Source organism: Bombyx mori, chromosome 11, assembly GCF_030269925.1.
Source record: "Bombyx mori chromosome 11, ASM3026992v2".
NCBI classification, from domain to species: domain Eukaryota; kingdom Metazoa; phylum Arthropoda; class Insecta; order Lepidoptera; family Bombycidae; genus Bombyx; species Bombyx mori.
In genome coordinates, this window is record NC_085117.1 from 13491971 (window position 1) to 13510031 (window position 18061).

Here is an 18061-nt window from a genome sequence, read left to right on the forward strand (position 1 = left end):
AAGATTTTTTCAGTGACCTTTTTGGAGGATCCCGAGAAGTTACGTCTAGGGGCTTTGTTTCCTTTTTCCCACATTTCTGCACTTTCACAGATATTAAACAATTAATAAACCACCTTTATTACACATTTAAACCTGAAAAAACACTAAATAGATAATATAAAACAAATCACACTACTTCACTCCTCGCGTTCCCGCCAAAAAGTCCTGCTCTTACAAGCACTTATAAATAACAGAATATTATAGTTGAATATGCAATTTCGAAAAGAGCACATCTCTGAAAATATAAAATGTTCAGGAAATGACAAAAACTGATTATTTTCTAAAGCAGTGTAAAATTTAAAATATTACCTTTTGAGATATATTTTAGTGTTAGTTAGCAATTAAAATTACTGGAATTATTATAAAATGGGTGTAGGTGAGCCTCAAAACTACATGTATATGAAAAAACGTATTTGACAAAATATGCGACATTTGCCCTTTTCGAAATTGCATATTCAGTTGTAGTTACGTACTAAAAGTAAGTCTGTGTTCGTCTAGGTATACGCAAGGCACGTGTGCTCCGTCGAGCAGCACGCGGCGCCCGGTCGCACGCACCGCGCGCCCGCCCCCGCATTCAATCATCTCCACGCTGGCCGACTCCGACACGCTATACCTAATATAAGGGCACATACTTAATGACTCCCTAAAATCAGTTGAAAACTGCTCGATCCTGCGAAACGAATGGTAAACAGTCGACGTCGCCCAAAACACGACATCTCGAATCCTCCCGATCCACTAACGGTACTTTTAGGTGCCCAAGCACCGGTCATCGTACTGGTCGAACTCAACGCTTGCGATAAAGGGCTCGACAAGTAAATTAACCCATAGACACAGCCCACTGGGTCTTCTCAGTGGGTCGCGTTTCCGATCCGGTGATAGATTCTGCGAAACACGGCGCTTACGAGGGTTCGTGTTAGCAACAACGTCAGGTTTGAGCCCCATGAACTCACCTACTCGCCCGGTTACGCCAAAATGGTATATCAAGACCATCAGCTTAGGTAGGAAAACAAAGAAGTTGAAACGTGATTATACTACGAATTTAAAAAACAAAAAAAATATATAGAAATTTAATCTTAATATATTAATGTAGGCATGTCGAGATTCGAGCATAATCAACTAAATAAATTAGAAAATTATATCAATAGATTCGAAGGTGTTTTTTTTGAAACTTGAAGGGTTTTTTTTCAAATGAAAGAATTGCTGGTTTCCCCGAGGCCTTTCTAGCTTCATCAGGACAGGTGGAATTTGCTAACAGACCCTCGAGCGTCTCCGCAAGAGGCCTAACAGCCCAAGAGCAACTGCTTCACAAATGCATCTACTGCCAGATACGAATCGCAACCAGCTAAGAAGTTCTTCGAAACTCAGCGGATTGATGTTATGGGTTAAGTTTCACATCAACTCTTCGACAACTTCAAATACGGCTATCAGAGTCCCTATATCTGCTCCTAGTGTTAGAGCTGCAGGCGTCTAATATAATGTTAGTGTACCTTGAAGAAATATTAACAAGTAGTTGCCGATAAGATTTTTCGTATATAGAATGCCACTCCTATGTACATGGCGGGAACCATAGATATGGGGATCATAGATGTACATAAATAATACGGACAGTTTGCAAATACATGCGTTTCATTTTAAGAGTCAGGTTAGCCGTTATTCCAATGTAACTGAAAGACCAGACCACCTAACGTTTCATGATAACAAAAATAATGATAGATATAAATGTAAAATATGTACGTTGTAGAGCAATAAGAGTGTCATTATCTTTAGGCCAGACCTTATTGGTTAATTTTATTAAATTTAATACCAACTAGTTTCACATATCGAAGTAAACACACATACCACACAAAAAGATGCGTAGGCGTTTGAGCCACGACTGCATCGCTATTTTCAATCCACTGGACGAAACTTACGCCACTCGCAATAATTTCCTACAATAATGATACATATATTTTTAAAAAACGATTAAATCCACACGATCGAATCACGAAACACCATAGATTTGGAAAAAGCTAGCTTTTTATCTACCCACAGACTTCCACCGCTGGACGTAGGCTTTCCCTGCTTTAGACTTAAAAAACGAAAATAATATTAAGGTACCTTTAAAAATAAAATTTGTGGTCATCCTAAAATTAAATTACTATAATATGATTAATTTCAATACGGCAGCTGATATCTTTCTGCCTATTGATTCAATAAAAGCGGCTTGATTAAATACTTTTTTTCTTTTTATTTACGAAATATTCAATTAAATACACATAATTTGAGTTCATAATAATTTTACACTTGACTCCGTCATCTTATAATTTGTTCATAACAATCGAGTACCAAATAGAATATCCTACGTATCTATCTGTATCATTGATCTGTCTATTTTATGGCCTAAATATTCAGTTTCGTAAAGGTTTCGGCTTTAAGGAATTTCTAAACATTACTCCATTAAAATTGTTACTTCGACTTCCGAAGATGTCCGATAATTTAATATCACGCTTATAGATATTTTTTCTTCCTATTCTATTAACCTCGAGGGGTTATGCTAGATTTGCAGAACGATAAGATATGTTAAAAACCTTATCACCAGACGGTAACCGCAGTAGCGCAAGTCTTCTCCTCGTGTCACGGAGCAGCAACAGCTGCGCGGTCTCGTTCAGCTCGAGCCAATCCACGCGGGCCTCGTGCCACCACTGCCCCAACTGAGCACCTGGTACAGAAACCAAGTGTGCACCAAGCCACGCTTCATATCGATCTTAACAGAATAAGCTATGTCGGTATTGTAGTGAACCCACTGCTGCCACCATGTAGTGAAACACACGCAAGTGGGTTCAATACCGGTTTATTTTTTAAGACACCCTCACTTACAGTTAGTTATATTGAATACATGACTTACGTCATTATAAATATACTACAGGTATAATATAATATTCTGGTAGTTTAAATTACGGTCAATCTCCCTGGATCATATCTATTTTTGCCACGAAGAAGCCATGCGGTCTGATTTGAAGGCTGGGACAACCGTTATATAAATACAATTGAAACAATGCCTGCTCACATGTCTGCCGCGAATCAATAATATATGGCTTGAAGGATATAATAGATATTATACAATATGATTAAAATTTCAACTTTATGTCTCAATGCTGACGTCCTATTCACGGTATGACGACTATGGGCTCTAATTACCACTTTAGACCAAGTGGGCCGTGACCCCGTTCCCCCATACACGCCAAATAAAATTAAAATTCAAGTTATCAAGTTCAACACCGAATAAAACAAATAAAATGTTAATGACAAATCTGTCTAGCTCATAGTATGATCGTTATTACCTGTGCTCAAATCTACAACAGCAATAGTTTGTCTATCTAGCAAATATGCCAAGTATTTGCAGTCCCCTTTCGTCAAACCAGCTTCATTGATCCGCACGCTGATCACGTGAGGGTTCACACGTTCTGTACGAACCTACGGACGTACGAAGAAATGAATATATAATAGACTAGCTGACCCGGCAGACTTCGTAGTGCCTCACTCGACAAATAAAAGACTTAAACTTTTGTATAAAATAAACTTAAAACAAACAAAAGGAATCCGTCCGACGGGGGACAAATTAAAGGGAAAACAAAATTGTTATTTTTTATTTAATTCCGAGCATTTTCATATTTGTCTACCTTTTTAACCCTTCTCTGGACTTCCACAAATAATTCGAGACCAAAATTAGTCAAATGGGTCCAGCCGTTCTAGAGTTTTAGCGAGACTAACGAACAGCAATTCATTTATATATATAAATAAAAGTCATAACAGTGGAACGAATTTACTTAGTACTAACATCTTACTAAATATGTCAGTAAAAAATTAAGAAAAAATGCAAACGAGCATGAACATTGGATCACTGGTAAAATCACGCACGTAAGGCACCAGGCACGTAATCAGAAAAAAATTATAGAAAGGCGTTAACTCATTTTACAAACTTTCAAATTAGTGTTTAGATATAGGTTTGTTTGTTTATAGGTGTGTTTCAAGCTATTTCGGATTAAAATGTAAACGAGAACAATAAACGGTTAATATTGGTACTTCCAAAAAGTATATAGTACAGTTTAGTAAATACGCATTTACCGTATGTAGAACTTTATCAAGTCCGTATTCGACAACACTCAGTTCACCGGCGCGATATATCAGACATGCTCCACCGACAGCTGCATAAATACGTTCTCCGCTACCCGTCCATAGTATCTACAAATAAATTAAAAAACAAATAATAATTTTTTTTGCATAAAACGAATCACAGTAAAATGCACACTCTGGCCATGCTGCTGATGCCAACTACTGAGAAATAAGCGTGGTTTTGTGGTGGTAAACACATTGTGGTCTGAAGAGCAGGATGACCAGCTTTAAATGCAACTGGACTTCGACCTAATATCTCAAGTTGTATGGTAGCCCTGTTATTATACTATTACATATTAGCTACCATAACCGCTTAAGATTATGTGAGAGGGTATGTGACTAGGTAAATCATTTGTACTAATAAAATACTCGCAATGTTTGACACAAACATCATCAATTTTCAAAAACGAATCTTGCTATAAAATAACTATCAAACTATTATAGCTTCTGTTTATAATCTTACTGGATACAGTAAATAAAACCGCCAGGGGACAGTTTTCGAGGCAATAATGAAATTAACGTACTAATTCAACCTAAATCAGACACAATATTAAGTTAAGCAAAGCCTAGATACTATTTATTTTTTGTTTCGTAATTCCGCCACTTAACGTGACCAAAACTGGAAGGTAAGCCACTTCAATCACATCCTGCGATGCCCGTACGATCATAGACTTAAAGAAGGAGATCTTTGTATTAGCTTAAATTATTTACATGTTATATGTAAATGTTTTTAAAGTAATTCCACCAATTTATCTAGAAGTGCATTTAAATTCTAAATTACAGTTATTCGATCACAAATTCCATAAAGTTCTATAAAAATTATTATCGTGTAAAGAATCAACGGTTATCCTTCATTTTCAGAAGGGATTCATTCACACCCTGTATAATTATAGAATCTTACCTCACTGGTGAGTCCACGAGCTATATCGCATAAGATCAACGTGTTGCTAGTCCTGCACACCGCATACCAGTCATTCCCTGTGACAACATATCATCAAACTTAAAGTACGCAATAGTTTTTTGTTTGTGATATATCTTTCCATGCCTTGCGTGGAATTAGCATAACAGGAATAATCGCAAATGGATGAATATTGGAACACATTTTCATTTTTCATTTTTTTACATATTATGTTTATCTTCAGATAAAAATCACCGATAATTAAGGCAGCCCTAATCTTGTGACGACAGCTCAAAGCAAAAATAGCGTACTTGTGCTAAACCACTAGCACAGAACTCACACGATTTTTTTTTCTACATTTCCCTTTCCACTCTTGTAGGTACCGGTATAATTATTTCTGCCGCGAATCAATAATTCATTCTGGGTATGACAGAAATTATATAATACAATTGTTTCCGTTCCCATCGCTCAAGAGGGTGACAACATTTCTGTAGGATCCGTGAATCACTTAACATCAGGTGGCCTGCATCATCTATCTACCTATTTATAAATAAATGATAAGTACGATAGACCGGTCTACTACATCGCAACGGAAGGGTTGCCTAATAATATTTTTATAACAATTTAATCGACAATGCTACCATTAGTGTCAACGATTTTATGAAGTCGCATATTACAATAAATCCTAGTTGACTAAAAGAATACGCATTTAAATAGCAAGCCAAGTTAAGTAGAATAATAAAATTATTATTACAATTTAATTGGAAACATGGAGTCAAAGTAATTTATTATCCATTAGCCTTGATAGTTATGTACGTACATACATGTGCAACTTGCAAGTTACCCGAACGAAGCAACGTCAAAGTTAGTAAAAAAAAACATTAAAAGATTTATTTATATGGATTTTAAACTAATAACGGCCAGCCGTTCTAACCGATCCTTAATTGGACATTGATCCAATCGCTAGTACACGGGATCACTCGCTAGGCCATTCTGAAGATTTTCTAGAGCTTTCCTCGATCCAGCCGTTACGGAGTCTATAGAGGACATACACAGAGAGACTGGCGTTTAAATATTCATATATATATATAGAGAAAATTACCAATGAAACGGACGCCGAATATATCCGAAGCGTGGTTTGTGAGAACTGTGAGCGGAAGAGCATCGTTAGCTAGTCTTGTTAATAACAACTGTCTCGAGCTCACGTGCTGCACCTCCACTGTGTCACGCCACACCCAACGTCTAATTATTAAATAAAATCACACCTTATTCATTGCAAAAGATTTCAGTGCGGAAAGAATTTCTTTTAAATTAACGTACTGGTTAAGTATCAGTTGTGGTCATATTATCTTGATCTAATTTAAACGGATTTCATAGAGGTATCTTATTTTGTAGTGAAATACAACTAAAGAAGGAGAAGATATAATGAACGTTTACTGATTACTAAACAATTTTGTTTTAGTTGAGGTTTTGATAGGTCCATGAGGGAAATCTTAATTACCTTAAAACAGCCTCGAGCACTATAAGAGCTCCAGTTTGTGAAGCTATCGCCAATTTAGTGCCGTCACTACTCCAAGCGAGCGCTCTAGTGGCGTACAGGTTCGGTATTTGAAGCATTGATAAATCGACTGACCCGGATTCCTTCAACTCTCCCACTAGACATCCATTAAAGACACCAAACGCAATAGTCTAAAATAAAATATTTTTGCCAAGATTTTTTAATTATTTTTGCAACATTTTTTATTAATTTAAAGTTTTGAAGACTACTAATACGACATCTCGAACTACAAAACACCACTCAAAAAATAGATTGCAAATAAGGCCTATAGAGCAACCTCCTCACGATGTTGAAAATGACCGGTTTTTGTACGAGTCCCGTAAGCCCCATGGATAGCGAAAGTATTCATCATCAGTCAATGCACTGATACAAATATTGGAACAATCCTAGTTGGTTCCATGGTGATTCTACTATGATCATGTGATATTTATTATTAAAAACGACTATGTCACTCTGATAGTTTACTAAAATTATCAGGTATTCTTTGAAAAATGTAAAGCATAAAATAAATAATAAACTATGAAAACGTTATCTAATACACACAACACTCGAAAATTTCTTTTACATAAGTTGAAATGGTTTATAAAATAATCAAATCATCACCTGTCCTGATGGACTCGGTGCCGCAGCTATGATATCTTTCACGTCCGGAGGCAAGTCTGGCTCGACACTACGCAACAAGGCACCGCGCTGCGCCTCATACACAGACAAACGACCGTCACACGACCCCACGATTAGCTGTTAATAAAATTAATAAGTTTTAAAAGTCAAATTAGAGACTCATGTGGCCTATAGCAATGTTGTTCACTGGACTAAATGGTTCATTCTAGGTGTGAGTGTCTAACAGAATTGTATCTCAAAGGGCCTCTTCTGTGACCTTTACGAAGCATTTTTGTTTGGACTGTTTTCCCCTCCTTTTTTCTGCGCAGTATATAGCGGCATATATAACAAAGGGGGCATTCGCATTGTAATTTCTAGCAAAGAATTTATATTTTTCAAATACTCAGTGATAGTGACAATGAAACGTGGCCGGATACCACCAACTTCATAAATAAGGTACTTACTGATAATATATGTAATTTTTTTTACTCCCCTTGTAAGCAGACGAGCATACGGCCCACCTGATGGTGAATGATTACCGTCGCCCACGGACTTCATCAATGCCAAGGGCAGAGCCAAGCCGCTGTTTACCGTTAAGTACTATCCACAAGCCTCGTTTGAAGAAGGACAAGTCTTAGCGCTAGGGAAGCACCGTGGAGGGGAGCTCATTCCAATGCCGGATTGTACGTGATATAAATATCGGTAGCTGCTTAACATTAAATGAACATTACTGTAATCTGATTATTTTTTTCTAATTGAACAAAAAAACTACATGATTTTAAATAGTTAGACGTAGTGATGTAGCGAGAGGTGGGGGCAAGGAGGGGGCATCATACCCCGGACGCTACTCACAAAGGGGCGCCAAATGGCCCGCAACACAAAAAATGCTGGATTATTTTTATTATAATTAATTTCTGGAAAATACTTTTAAATTTAGTGCTAGTGTAATATAATAAATTTTAATTCGTAAATAAAAAGCAAAAAAAAGAACACTAAAACTAAAAACGGGGACGCTAAAAAGGTATTGAGACTCGGGTGGGAGTTAATCTCGCTACGCCACTTAGACGTAGCTAGTTTAATGGAAATTCTTATTTAGAGTATACCTACGTTGTGTTGTAGTAGTACAAGAGCAGTAGGCGGTAGTGCGTAACGCAGCAGCAATCGGCCATTGACATAAAGTGTGCCATCGGCATGTCCAGAAGCCACCATGCCTTCCGCACTACGAGCTAACGACACGCAGCAAGCACCGACATTCCACAAACCAGAACTCTTGTTACTTTTACAGTCAAGGGATCTAGTAAAGAATGTTATATTTATATTAATAAGATATGTATTATAGAACAACATTGACAACTACAAAAAAGCATAAATCAAATACGAACTCCTTATTACACCTTTTCTATTTGCCACCTGACTAGTTTTATCTACATCGATAGGTAGCTATATACTTAGTCTGGCCAGAAATACTGTTACAATTAAAAATAAACAAAATATTACATTTGAATTTGGAATCTGTCATTTTTATATGATTGCTCATTGAGTTTTCTCATTTTGGCGCCAATACATTGTACAATATTTTGAGATATTAAAATGGAGTGGGGTGATAAAGAGAACCCCATCGCTGTGATTGCATTACACAAAGTAGGTATGGAGCCAAATGCAATTTTTAAAACTCTCCATACGCTTGGTATTAGTAAAAGGTTTGTGTACCGGGCTATTAATAGGTGCAATGAGACCTCCTCTGTTTGTGACAGAAAAAGATCTGGCCGTTCACGTAGTGTTCGTACGAAAAAGGTGGTCAAAGCAGTAAGGGAAAGAATTCGAAGAAATCCTGTCCGAAAGCAAAAGATTTTATCTCGGGAGATGAAGATAACACCTAGAACGATGTCGCGTATTTTAAAAGATGATTTAGGACTTGCAGCCTATAAGAGACGTACTGGTCATTTCTTAACTGATAATTTAAAAGAGAATAGGGTGGTAAAATCGAAACAACTACTGAAGCGGTACGCAAAGGGAGGTCATAAAAAATGTTTGTTTACGGATGAGATTTTTTTTACAATTGAGCAACATTTTAACAAACAAAATGACCGTATTTATGCTCAAAGCTCTAAGGAAGCTTCCCAATTAGTCGACAGAGTGCAACGTGGGCACTATCGGACTTCAGTGATGGTTTAGTGGGGTATTAGCTATGAAGGAGTGACTGAGCCATACTTTTGTGAAAAAGGTATCAAAACATCGGCACAAGTGTATCAAGATACAATTCTTGCGAAGGTAGTGAAGCCCCTTAACAACACCATGTTCAATAATCAAGAATGGTCCTTCCAGCAAGACTCGGCGCCAGGTCATAAAGTTCGGTCTACGCAGTCTTGGTTGAAAACGAACGTTTCGGACTTCATCAGAGCTAAAGACTGGCCGTCGTCTAGTCCAAATTCAAATTCAAATTCAAAATCATTTATTTCAACTTGGATGTCATCAAAAACACACTTGTTGAATGTCAAAATGTAAAAGAAAATGTTAACTCTACCACCGGTTCCAAAAAAGCCACAGTCCTGAGAAGAACCGGCGAAACAAACTCAGCGGGCTTTTTTATGTATTTTCTCAACTATTTTCTTCTTTTTTTTTTTAAACAAGAAAACATATTTACAGTATACAAAAAGACAAGTCAAAAAAATACAATTCAAATAAATAATAATAATAATGAAAAATGAAAAGGCCAGGAGCGAACGCCTCATTCCCACGTAGTGCCATCTAGTAAAAAATCCTTAACTTTATAATATGCCTTGTTGCACAAACGTTCCTTGACAGTTTTCTTAAATCTATGAACAGGTAGTAGTTGAACGTTTTGTGGGATCTTGTTGAAAAGTTGTACACCCAGCCCCCTGAAAGAGTTGCTTATTTTCTTAATTCGAGCCGCCGGTAACGCAAGCCTATGTTTGTTCCTAGTGTTCACATTATGCAAATCGCAGACTCTGGGGAATTCTACAATGTTTTTACGCACGTACAATAAATTTTCAAAAATGTATTGGGACGCTAAAGTTAGAATTTTGATTTCCTTAAACTTGTCCCTCAAGGATTCCCTCGGGTGCATATTATAAATAGCACGAATAGCCCTCTTCTGCAGGATGAAAATCGTTTCGACATCGGCAGCATTGCCCCACAGCAAAATGCCATAGGACATAACACTATGAAAATAACTGAAATAAACTAGACGTGCCGTATCTTCATCAGTATACGTTCGTATTTTTTTTACCGCAAACGCTGCAGAACTAAGTCTATTCGCTAACTTGCATATGTGAGGACCCCACTGCAGCCTGGAATCAACTGTTATACCAAGAAAAACTGTCGAATCAACAAGCTCCAGTGTCTCTCCACTTACAATGATATTAGTGTCAAATCAGTAGTCCCGATCTTAATCCGCTGGATTATGATTTATGGTCAGTTTTAGAGAGTACGGCTTGCTCTAAGCGCCGTGATAATTTGGAGTCCCTAAAGCAATCCGTACGATTGGCAGTGAAAATTTTTCCCATGGAAAGAGTGCGTGCTTCTATTGATAACTGGCCTCAACTTCGATCAATATTATTGATCGAAGGGCCTCAACGTTTAAAGGACTGTATTGCAGCAAATGGAGACCACTTCGAATAAGCTTTTTATACTTTAAATTGTTTTATATTTATGTATTAAACTAACACATTGTAAAAGTAATAAATGTTATTTGCAATAGATTTTTTTTTTCCTTTGTAACAGTATTTATGGCTTTCGCGTGCGGGCCCTCTCGGATGAGGCCGTTTCCGGGGGTGGGGTGGCTTTGGCGGTGTCACTCGATATCGCCAATGCGTTCAACACCCTGCCCTGGTCCGTGATAGGGGGGGCGCTGGAACGACACGGAGTGCCCCCCTACCTTCGCCGGCTGGTGGGTTCCTACTTGGAAGACAGATCGGTCACGTGTACCGGACACGGTGGGATCGTGCACCGGTTCCCGGTCGTGCGCGGTGTTCCACAGGGGTCGGTGCTCGGCCCTCTTTTGTGGAATATCGGGTATGACTGGGTGCTGAGGGGTGCCCTCCTCCCGGGCCTGAGCGTAATCTGTTACGCAGACGACACGTTGGTCGTGGCCCGGGGGGGGGAGTTTTGCTGAGTCTGCCCGTCTTGCTACGGCTGGGGTGGCGCATGTCGTCGGCAAAATCAGGAGATTGGGCCTCGACGTGGCGCTCAGTAAATCCGAGGCCATGTGGTTCCACAGGCCCCGGAGAGTGCCACCTGTCGATGCCCATATCGTGGTTGGAGGCGTCCGTATCGGGGTCGGGGTGCAGTTGAAGTACCTCGGCCTCATTCTAGGACCTTCCGTGCTCACTTTCAGAATCTGGTCCCTCGTTTGTTGGGGGTGGCCGGCGCGTTAAGCCGGCTCCTTCCCAATGTTGGAGGGCCTGACCAGGTGACGCGCCGTCTCTATACAGGGGTGGTGCGATCAATGGCCCTATACGGGGCGCCCGTGTGGGGCCATTCCCTGGCCGTGGGGGTAGCGAAGCTGCTGCAACGGCCGCAACGCACCATCGCGGTCAGGGTCATCCGTGGTTATCGCACCATCTCTTTCAAGGCGGCGTGTGTACTGGCTGGGACGCCGCCTTGGGTCCTGGAGGCGGAGGCGCTCGCTGCTGACTATCAGTGGCGGGCTGACCTTCGTGTACGGGGCGTGGCGCGTCCCAGCCCCAGTGTGGTCAGAGCGCGGAGGGCCCAATCTCGGCGGTCCGTACTGGAGTCATGGTCTAGATGGCTGGCCGATCCTTCGGCTGGTCGTAGGACCGTCGAGGCGATTCGCCCGGTTCTTGTGAACTGAGTGAATCGTGACAGAGGACGCCTCACTTTCCGGCTCACGCAGGTGCTCACTGGGCATGGTTGCTTCGGTGAGTTCCTGCACCGGATCGGAGCCGAGCCGACGGCAGAGTGCCACCATTGTGGTTGCGACTTGGACACGGCGGAGCACACGCTCGTCGCCTGCCCCGCATGGGAGGGGTGGCGCCGTGTCCTCGTCGCAAAAATAGGAAACGACTTGTCGTTGCCGAGTGTTGTGGCATCGATGCTCGGTGACGACGAGTCGTGGAAGGCGATGCTCGACTTCTGCGAGTGCACCATCTCGCAGAAGGAGGCGGCGGGGCGCGTGAGAGACGCACAGGCCCGCCGCCGTCGAGCGGGGGCCAGGGAGGCGGATATCGCCCAAGCCCTGGCCCTCTAAGTGTTTCGGGTCCCCTCACATGTCGGCCTGGGGACCGGCGAAGGGGGCCTAAGAAGACGACGTGCAAGCTGCTCTGCACGCGTTTTATGCATGAGCATCCGGGTGATGGAAGGCCGGCTATCCTCAACCCACGCTGGTTCTGACCCAGCGGGGTATTCCGTAGGATAGACCATTCTAACCGGCGCCATCTAGGCGGGCTTCGGATAGCCTGCCAACCGAGAGGGCTGGTGGTCGTGGCGCCGACGACCGCCAGTCCGGCGTCCCGAGGGGGAGGGTGATGGGAGAGATTTGCTCCGCACTAAACGCTTCACTTTCCCCCCTTTGCCTTTTCATGAGTTTTGTCTCATGCGAGGTTTGGACGTTGGTTGTTGAGAGACAGGAGGTTTTAGTCGGTTCGACTCCGACATGCCCCGCCCTTCATCCCCAGTGAAGGGCGGAAGACCGGCGATTTCCTCCTGACAAAAAAAAAAAAAAAAAAATGGCTAGACTAAGTAATTATTTCGATTTACGACAAAATTTCCTTAACATTATTTTCCACTTAGCCAGTTTTACTCAGCCACTGTTGATACTAATACCCGTTTTTGACCGCTACTTAATTCACACTTACGACTACAAAAAATTCAAAACTCATTGTTTTCCTATCTCGATACAAGAGTTATAGTTGGCTTCCCAAAAAGGTTTACGTTTCATCATTAACTAGTCTAACACTGCCCGTTTTGCTAACCGATCTTTGATGTAGGTTTGATTTGTTAGCTACGAAACTTCACAAGATTCCTCGTTAGGCCAATCTCAAAATTTCCTAAAAAATTCAACGAAATCGGTCCAACCGCTTTGATGTCTATAGGGAACATACACAGATCGACGTTAACATATGCAAATAATAAAATTTAATTTCCTTCTGCGTGTAGAAACTTAACGCTGCGTTGATGAAAATGCAAAAATGAACTGCTTCCAAAATCACCTAATTTTCCCATCGCTTGTACCAGTGATAAATCCGTTCTCAGCGCGCAGTAGCTGCACAGGGACTCCGGTAAGTGGAAACTTGTTACAAATCACTTTCTTTCCACTCCAGTCGGCTCCCACTCGATAAACAAACACCATGTTATCGCTCTGTGCAACTCCTAACAGTTCGGAATTTTCGCTGAACGATATTCCTATACAAAATTTAATATGATTAAATTTAACTAATTAATTAAAAAGCAGATTTGCTATTCGTGTATCATTGTTTTCTATATTTATTATATTTTCTTAACACTGAAAAGTCAGTACGATTTATAAAGGCAAAAATTTGACATTTGTAAATTTCTTTTAGTTCAACTACATTATAGAGAGCGGGAGACATTATACTTTATTGCACATCAATTTTGAAGTCATCGTAGCCTAAAGGATAAGACGTCCAGTGCATTCATATGTAGCGATGCAACGATGTTCGAATCCCGCAGGCGGCTACCAATTTGTCAATGAAATACGTACTTAACAAATGTTCACGAATGACTTCCGCGGTGAAGGAATAACATCGTGTAATAAAAATGAAACCCGCAAAAATATTATTTGGGTAATTACTGGTGGTAGGACCTCTTGTGAGTCCGCACGGGTAGGTACCACTCCTACTCATTTATGCCGTGAAGCAATAATTCGTTTTGGTTTGAAGGGTGGGGCAGCCGTTGTAATTATACTGAGACCTTAGAACTCATATCTCAACATTAATCACTAGTTGATTTTTACTCAATAGAGAAAAAAGTTAAGAAAAGCACGACACCTGTAGGTGCTCTTTCCAATGTAATCGTCGAGCATCGATTCTGATTTCTGCGCCGGGGATTTTTTTGGGGATCTCCGCAAAATACACATACCACCAAGGCGTATTAACCACCAATTTATTTATGCTAATAACCAACGTGAAAATCCAAAATCGTGAAATACCTATTTTACTTGATATCTAATTCAAATTATACATTTATGTTCTGGACTCAAAATGCTACTACATAAATAACCGAAAATACTGAAATAACTTATATGACATTAATAGTAAATGACAAAGTATTATTAATAGTAAGTACAAGTCGTTTTACCAGTGATAACGTAAGACTTTTTTCCAGCTGCCGGATCAGCAGGCTTCGTGGAAAACTTGTCTCTGCGTACGCCATCACGGTCAAAAACCAATATTAAACGCTCACACGTGGCCACCGCCAATTTAACACTGTTAGGAGACCAGCATATATCTGCTATTGGATTCTCGACATTCTGTGAACAAATTATATTGAAATGAGTCCTGTCGAGGATTTTGTAAATTGAAGAACCGCATTCGGTTCTAATCATACACTCCTTGCCATTTATTTACGATAGATACCACAACTGGGTGCGCTCTATACTGGATTTGGCCATCTCCACTAACAACTCGAACTAAGTGCGAGTTTTTGAACGTTCACGATAGCGTAAAAGTTAACTTAAATTTGTATGCAGTTGGCACAGCGCCCCTAGGGACAAACGTAAGGAAACATTTGGTGCAAGAATTAGCGGTTCTTCGGCATAACAAGTGGATGGCAGCATTCACACTGTAATGTAAATGGGTCTGGTAACCACCTAAATCACGTAGACTGAAAACTTGTTCAGCCACTTGTGCAATAAAAATACATATATTTAGAAAACGCTGACTTCTTACATCCATACACTTTACACCAGTCCATAGCTCAATAAGTGACGAAACAATAACCATTACTCCATAACTCGGCGCTTAAGTTAAAATAACTTAATTTAAATTTTAAACTATTTACCTGGGCTTCTAAAAACGTTTTAGAATACTTCAGTTTCATTTTGGTTTAATTTATAACCAGCATAAAAACTTGTTTACCTAAAATGTAGATTGTACTTGTTACCTAGCAACCTACAAACAATAAACAAAAGTTGAGCGTGACTAAGATCTTTTTGAACATCTGTACAGTATTTAAAGGATATCTATGATACCTATGATCTAGGTTTTTTTAAGGTAACCGAAAGCAAATCTACCAATCCGTAATGAACTCTGAAATATTTACTAAAAATTAATTAATAAAGTTGAACATTTTAAAAATAAGAGGGCAGAGACGTTTTCAAAAATATACATTGTGTAAAACTTATGGTAGCTGTTCCCGAAAGCCATAAGTAATTACCCTTAAAAACTTATTCATAAAATCAGACGAATACATGAAGCCAGGGACATTTCTCAAAGTATAATTTAGCCAGGATTAGATAGTTAGAAGATTAGACAATTTAAAAAGTTTTTTTTTAATTCAATTAAAAAATATATAGTGATATGGTACTAGAAAATAGTAATTGATCCCATTAACACAATAGAGTCGACTTTCAATGTATAACTGTGCAATTTAAATAATAAATTTCATGTCAGTTATTAAAAGTCATCATAAATTCAATACTAATGTAGAACATTCGCATTACGGCGTTAATGCAGAGCAGTGGTTGTATTAATTCTATTTCAACACTAATATTTCAACACTGGATTCTGGAAAATGTTAGTGGGTACATCCTTATTAAGAAATGTGAGCTGTAGCTCAACACTAGTATACAAAAAAGGTCTACGAAGAGTAGCGTCATGATTGGAAAATATGATAAGACTTGGCTTCGGCCTTATTGAAATTTTTATTTGAGGAAGAAATTAAAAAGGACTTGGCTTCGACTTTTTTGAAAAATTATTTCAGAAAATATATAGAACAGACAAGGCTGTATGGGCTTAGATCCCCTTGCCTTGCCTAACAAGGAAAAATTGTACAAAAATAAAACACTATGGTCTCAGAGAAAATGTATAACAAGGTGAATGAAGTTAGCCCCTCAAAAAAATTTTTTTTTCCTATTTTATTCTTATTTTCTATTAATTCGTTTGTTCATCATTTGTTCATGATTGTTCACTATTAATAATTGTTTGTTCTGCATATATTTATTTAAAAAATATATTTAAAAATATACCTACAAGTTAGCCCCTCTAATGCAATTTTTTTTATTTTTTCATCCTTAATGACTCGTAAATATTCATTTTCGATTGTTCTTATATAAAACATGTTTGTTCTCTTTCGAAATTACTCGTTTTTTGTTTAATTTATTATTTTTATTAGTTGAATAAATGTATGCAAAATATGTGTACTGCGCATGCGTCAACTATAATGCCTAAACTTTCTACGCGGTTTTAATCGTGAAAAAAAAAACAAATATAAATCCTGAAGGAGCAATTAATTGGTATACAGTTTAATTAAAAAAATTAATAAATGAAGTAATGTGCATTGGCGTTAAGTTAGACCAAATACATTTTTTCAATCCTTTTACCTATCGTATTAAAATGTTATTTTACTAATGTTAGGAATATAATTTCGACTGTGTAAAAAAGTTATTAAAATGTATACCTATATTATCTCTTGAAAGATAAATAATGAACATATTTACTTACCTTCATAACGATAAGTAGGAGGATGGAAAAAATGTATTTGGTCTAACTTAACGCCAATGCACATTATTTCATTTATTTATTTTTTAATTTTTTTAATTAAACTGTATACCAATTAATTGCTCCTTCAGGATTTATATTTGTTTTTTTTTTCACGATTAAAACCGCGTAGAAAGTTTAGGCATTATAGTTGACGCATGCGCAGTACACATATTTTGCATACATTTATTCAACTAATAAAAATAGTAAATTAAACAAAAAACGAGTAATTTCGAAAGAGAACAAACGTGTTTTATATAAGAACAATCGAAAATGAATATTTACGAGTCATTAAGGATGAAAAAATATAAAAAATTGCATTAGAGGGGCTAACTTGTAGGTATATTTTTAAATATTTTTTTAAATAAATAAATGCAGAACAAACAATTATTAACAGTGAACAATCATGAACAAATGATGAACAAACGAATTAATAGAGAATAAGTATAAAATAGGAAAAAAAAATTTTTTGAGGGGCTAACTTCATTCACCTTGTATAACACGGTCACTCACATGCGCACGAATACGCAAACCCGTAAGTGTAGGACGACATTTGCAAATGATTATGCAAAGTTTTCGCTGCATTCGTGGTTTTCCAAGCTGTGTCGGTTTTTTAACAGACATCAAAGCGCGCGAACCTCGAACCTTCGCGTAGTCTCCCACACATTCGCTTGCCCAGTTGCGCCGACGATTGCGAAGTAACGGACGTATCGCCATTTTCATAGTTCGTGACGTCTACTGTGTAGCGTATCTTCATCAAAAGGAATCCCATAAAACAGCATGGCTGTTAATGATGTCTGGGAAAGAATTCAAAACTCTTTTTCTCTTCAATATTCTATTGACGAATTAAAAAGGAGGAGAAATTCGTGAGACATTCGTAAACAAGTGTTTAAGGAAGCGCAAACGGGTTCGCAAATTGAGTATGCGAACCCATTTGCACAGCTGCTAAGTTTGCGAATGAATGTTTGACGGCCCTTCACATGCGCGCAAACATTTGTACAATGTATGAATATTGCCCGCATGTGAGTGGCCGGCAGTAATAAATAATATTAATAAAAAGTGTTTTTCTCGCGTCTGAGCATTTCCATACCCTTCAGAAAAAACGTCAGTAATGCA

At 38.8% G+C, this 18061-nt stretch overlaps 1 protein-coding gene across 1 annotated transcript in view; it reads right to left on the reverse strand.

The window, feature by feature from the left end:
• LOC101745689 (intraflagellar transport protein 172 homolog) overlaps positions 1 to 15356 on the reverse strand; it is a 37669-nt gene extending 22313 nt beyond the window's left edge. Inside the window, exons 1-13 of the mRNA XM_038013762.2 lie at positions 15249 to 15356; positions 14547 to 14718; positions 13439 to 13631; positions 8355 to 8541; positions 7251 to 7385; positions 6591 to 6778; positions 6192 to 6331; positions 5093 to 5169; positions 4144 to 4260; positions 3360 to 3492; positions 2607 to 2737; positions 1879 to 1967; positions 513 to 652 (exon numbers count right to left, since the gene is read on the reverse strand). Of these exons, the coding sequence (XP_037869690.1) occupies positions 513 to 652; positions 1879 to 1967; positions 2607 to 2737; positions 3360 to 3492; positions 4144 to 4260; positions 5093 to 5169; positions 6192 to 6331; positions 6591 to 6778; positions 7251 to 7385; positions 8355 to 8541; positions 13439 to 13631; positions 14547 to 14718; positions 15249 to 15287 (1741 nt within the window). The 5' untranslated portion in view covers positions 15288 to 15356. The remainder of the gene's footprint in view (positions 1 to 512; positions 653 to 1878; positions 1968 to 2606; positions 2738 to 3359; positions 3493 to 4143; positions 4261 to 5092; positions 5170 to 6191; positions 6332 to 6590; positions 6779 to 7250; positions 7386 to 8354; positions 8542 to 13438; positions 13632 to 14546; positions 14719 to 15248) is intronic.
• Between the last annotated feature and the right edge of the window lie 2705 nt (positions 15357 to 18061).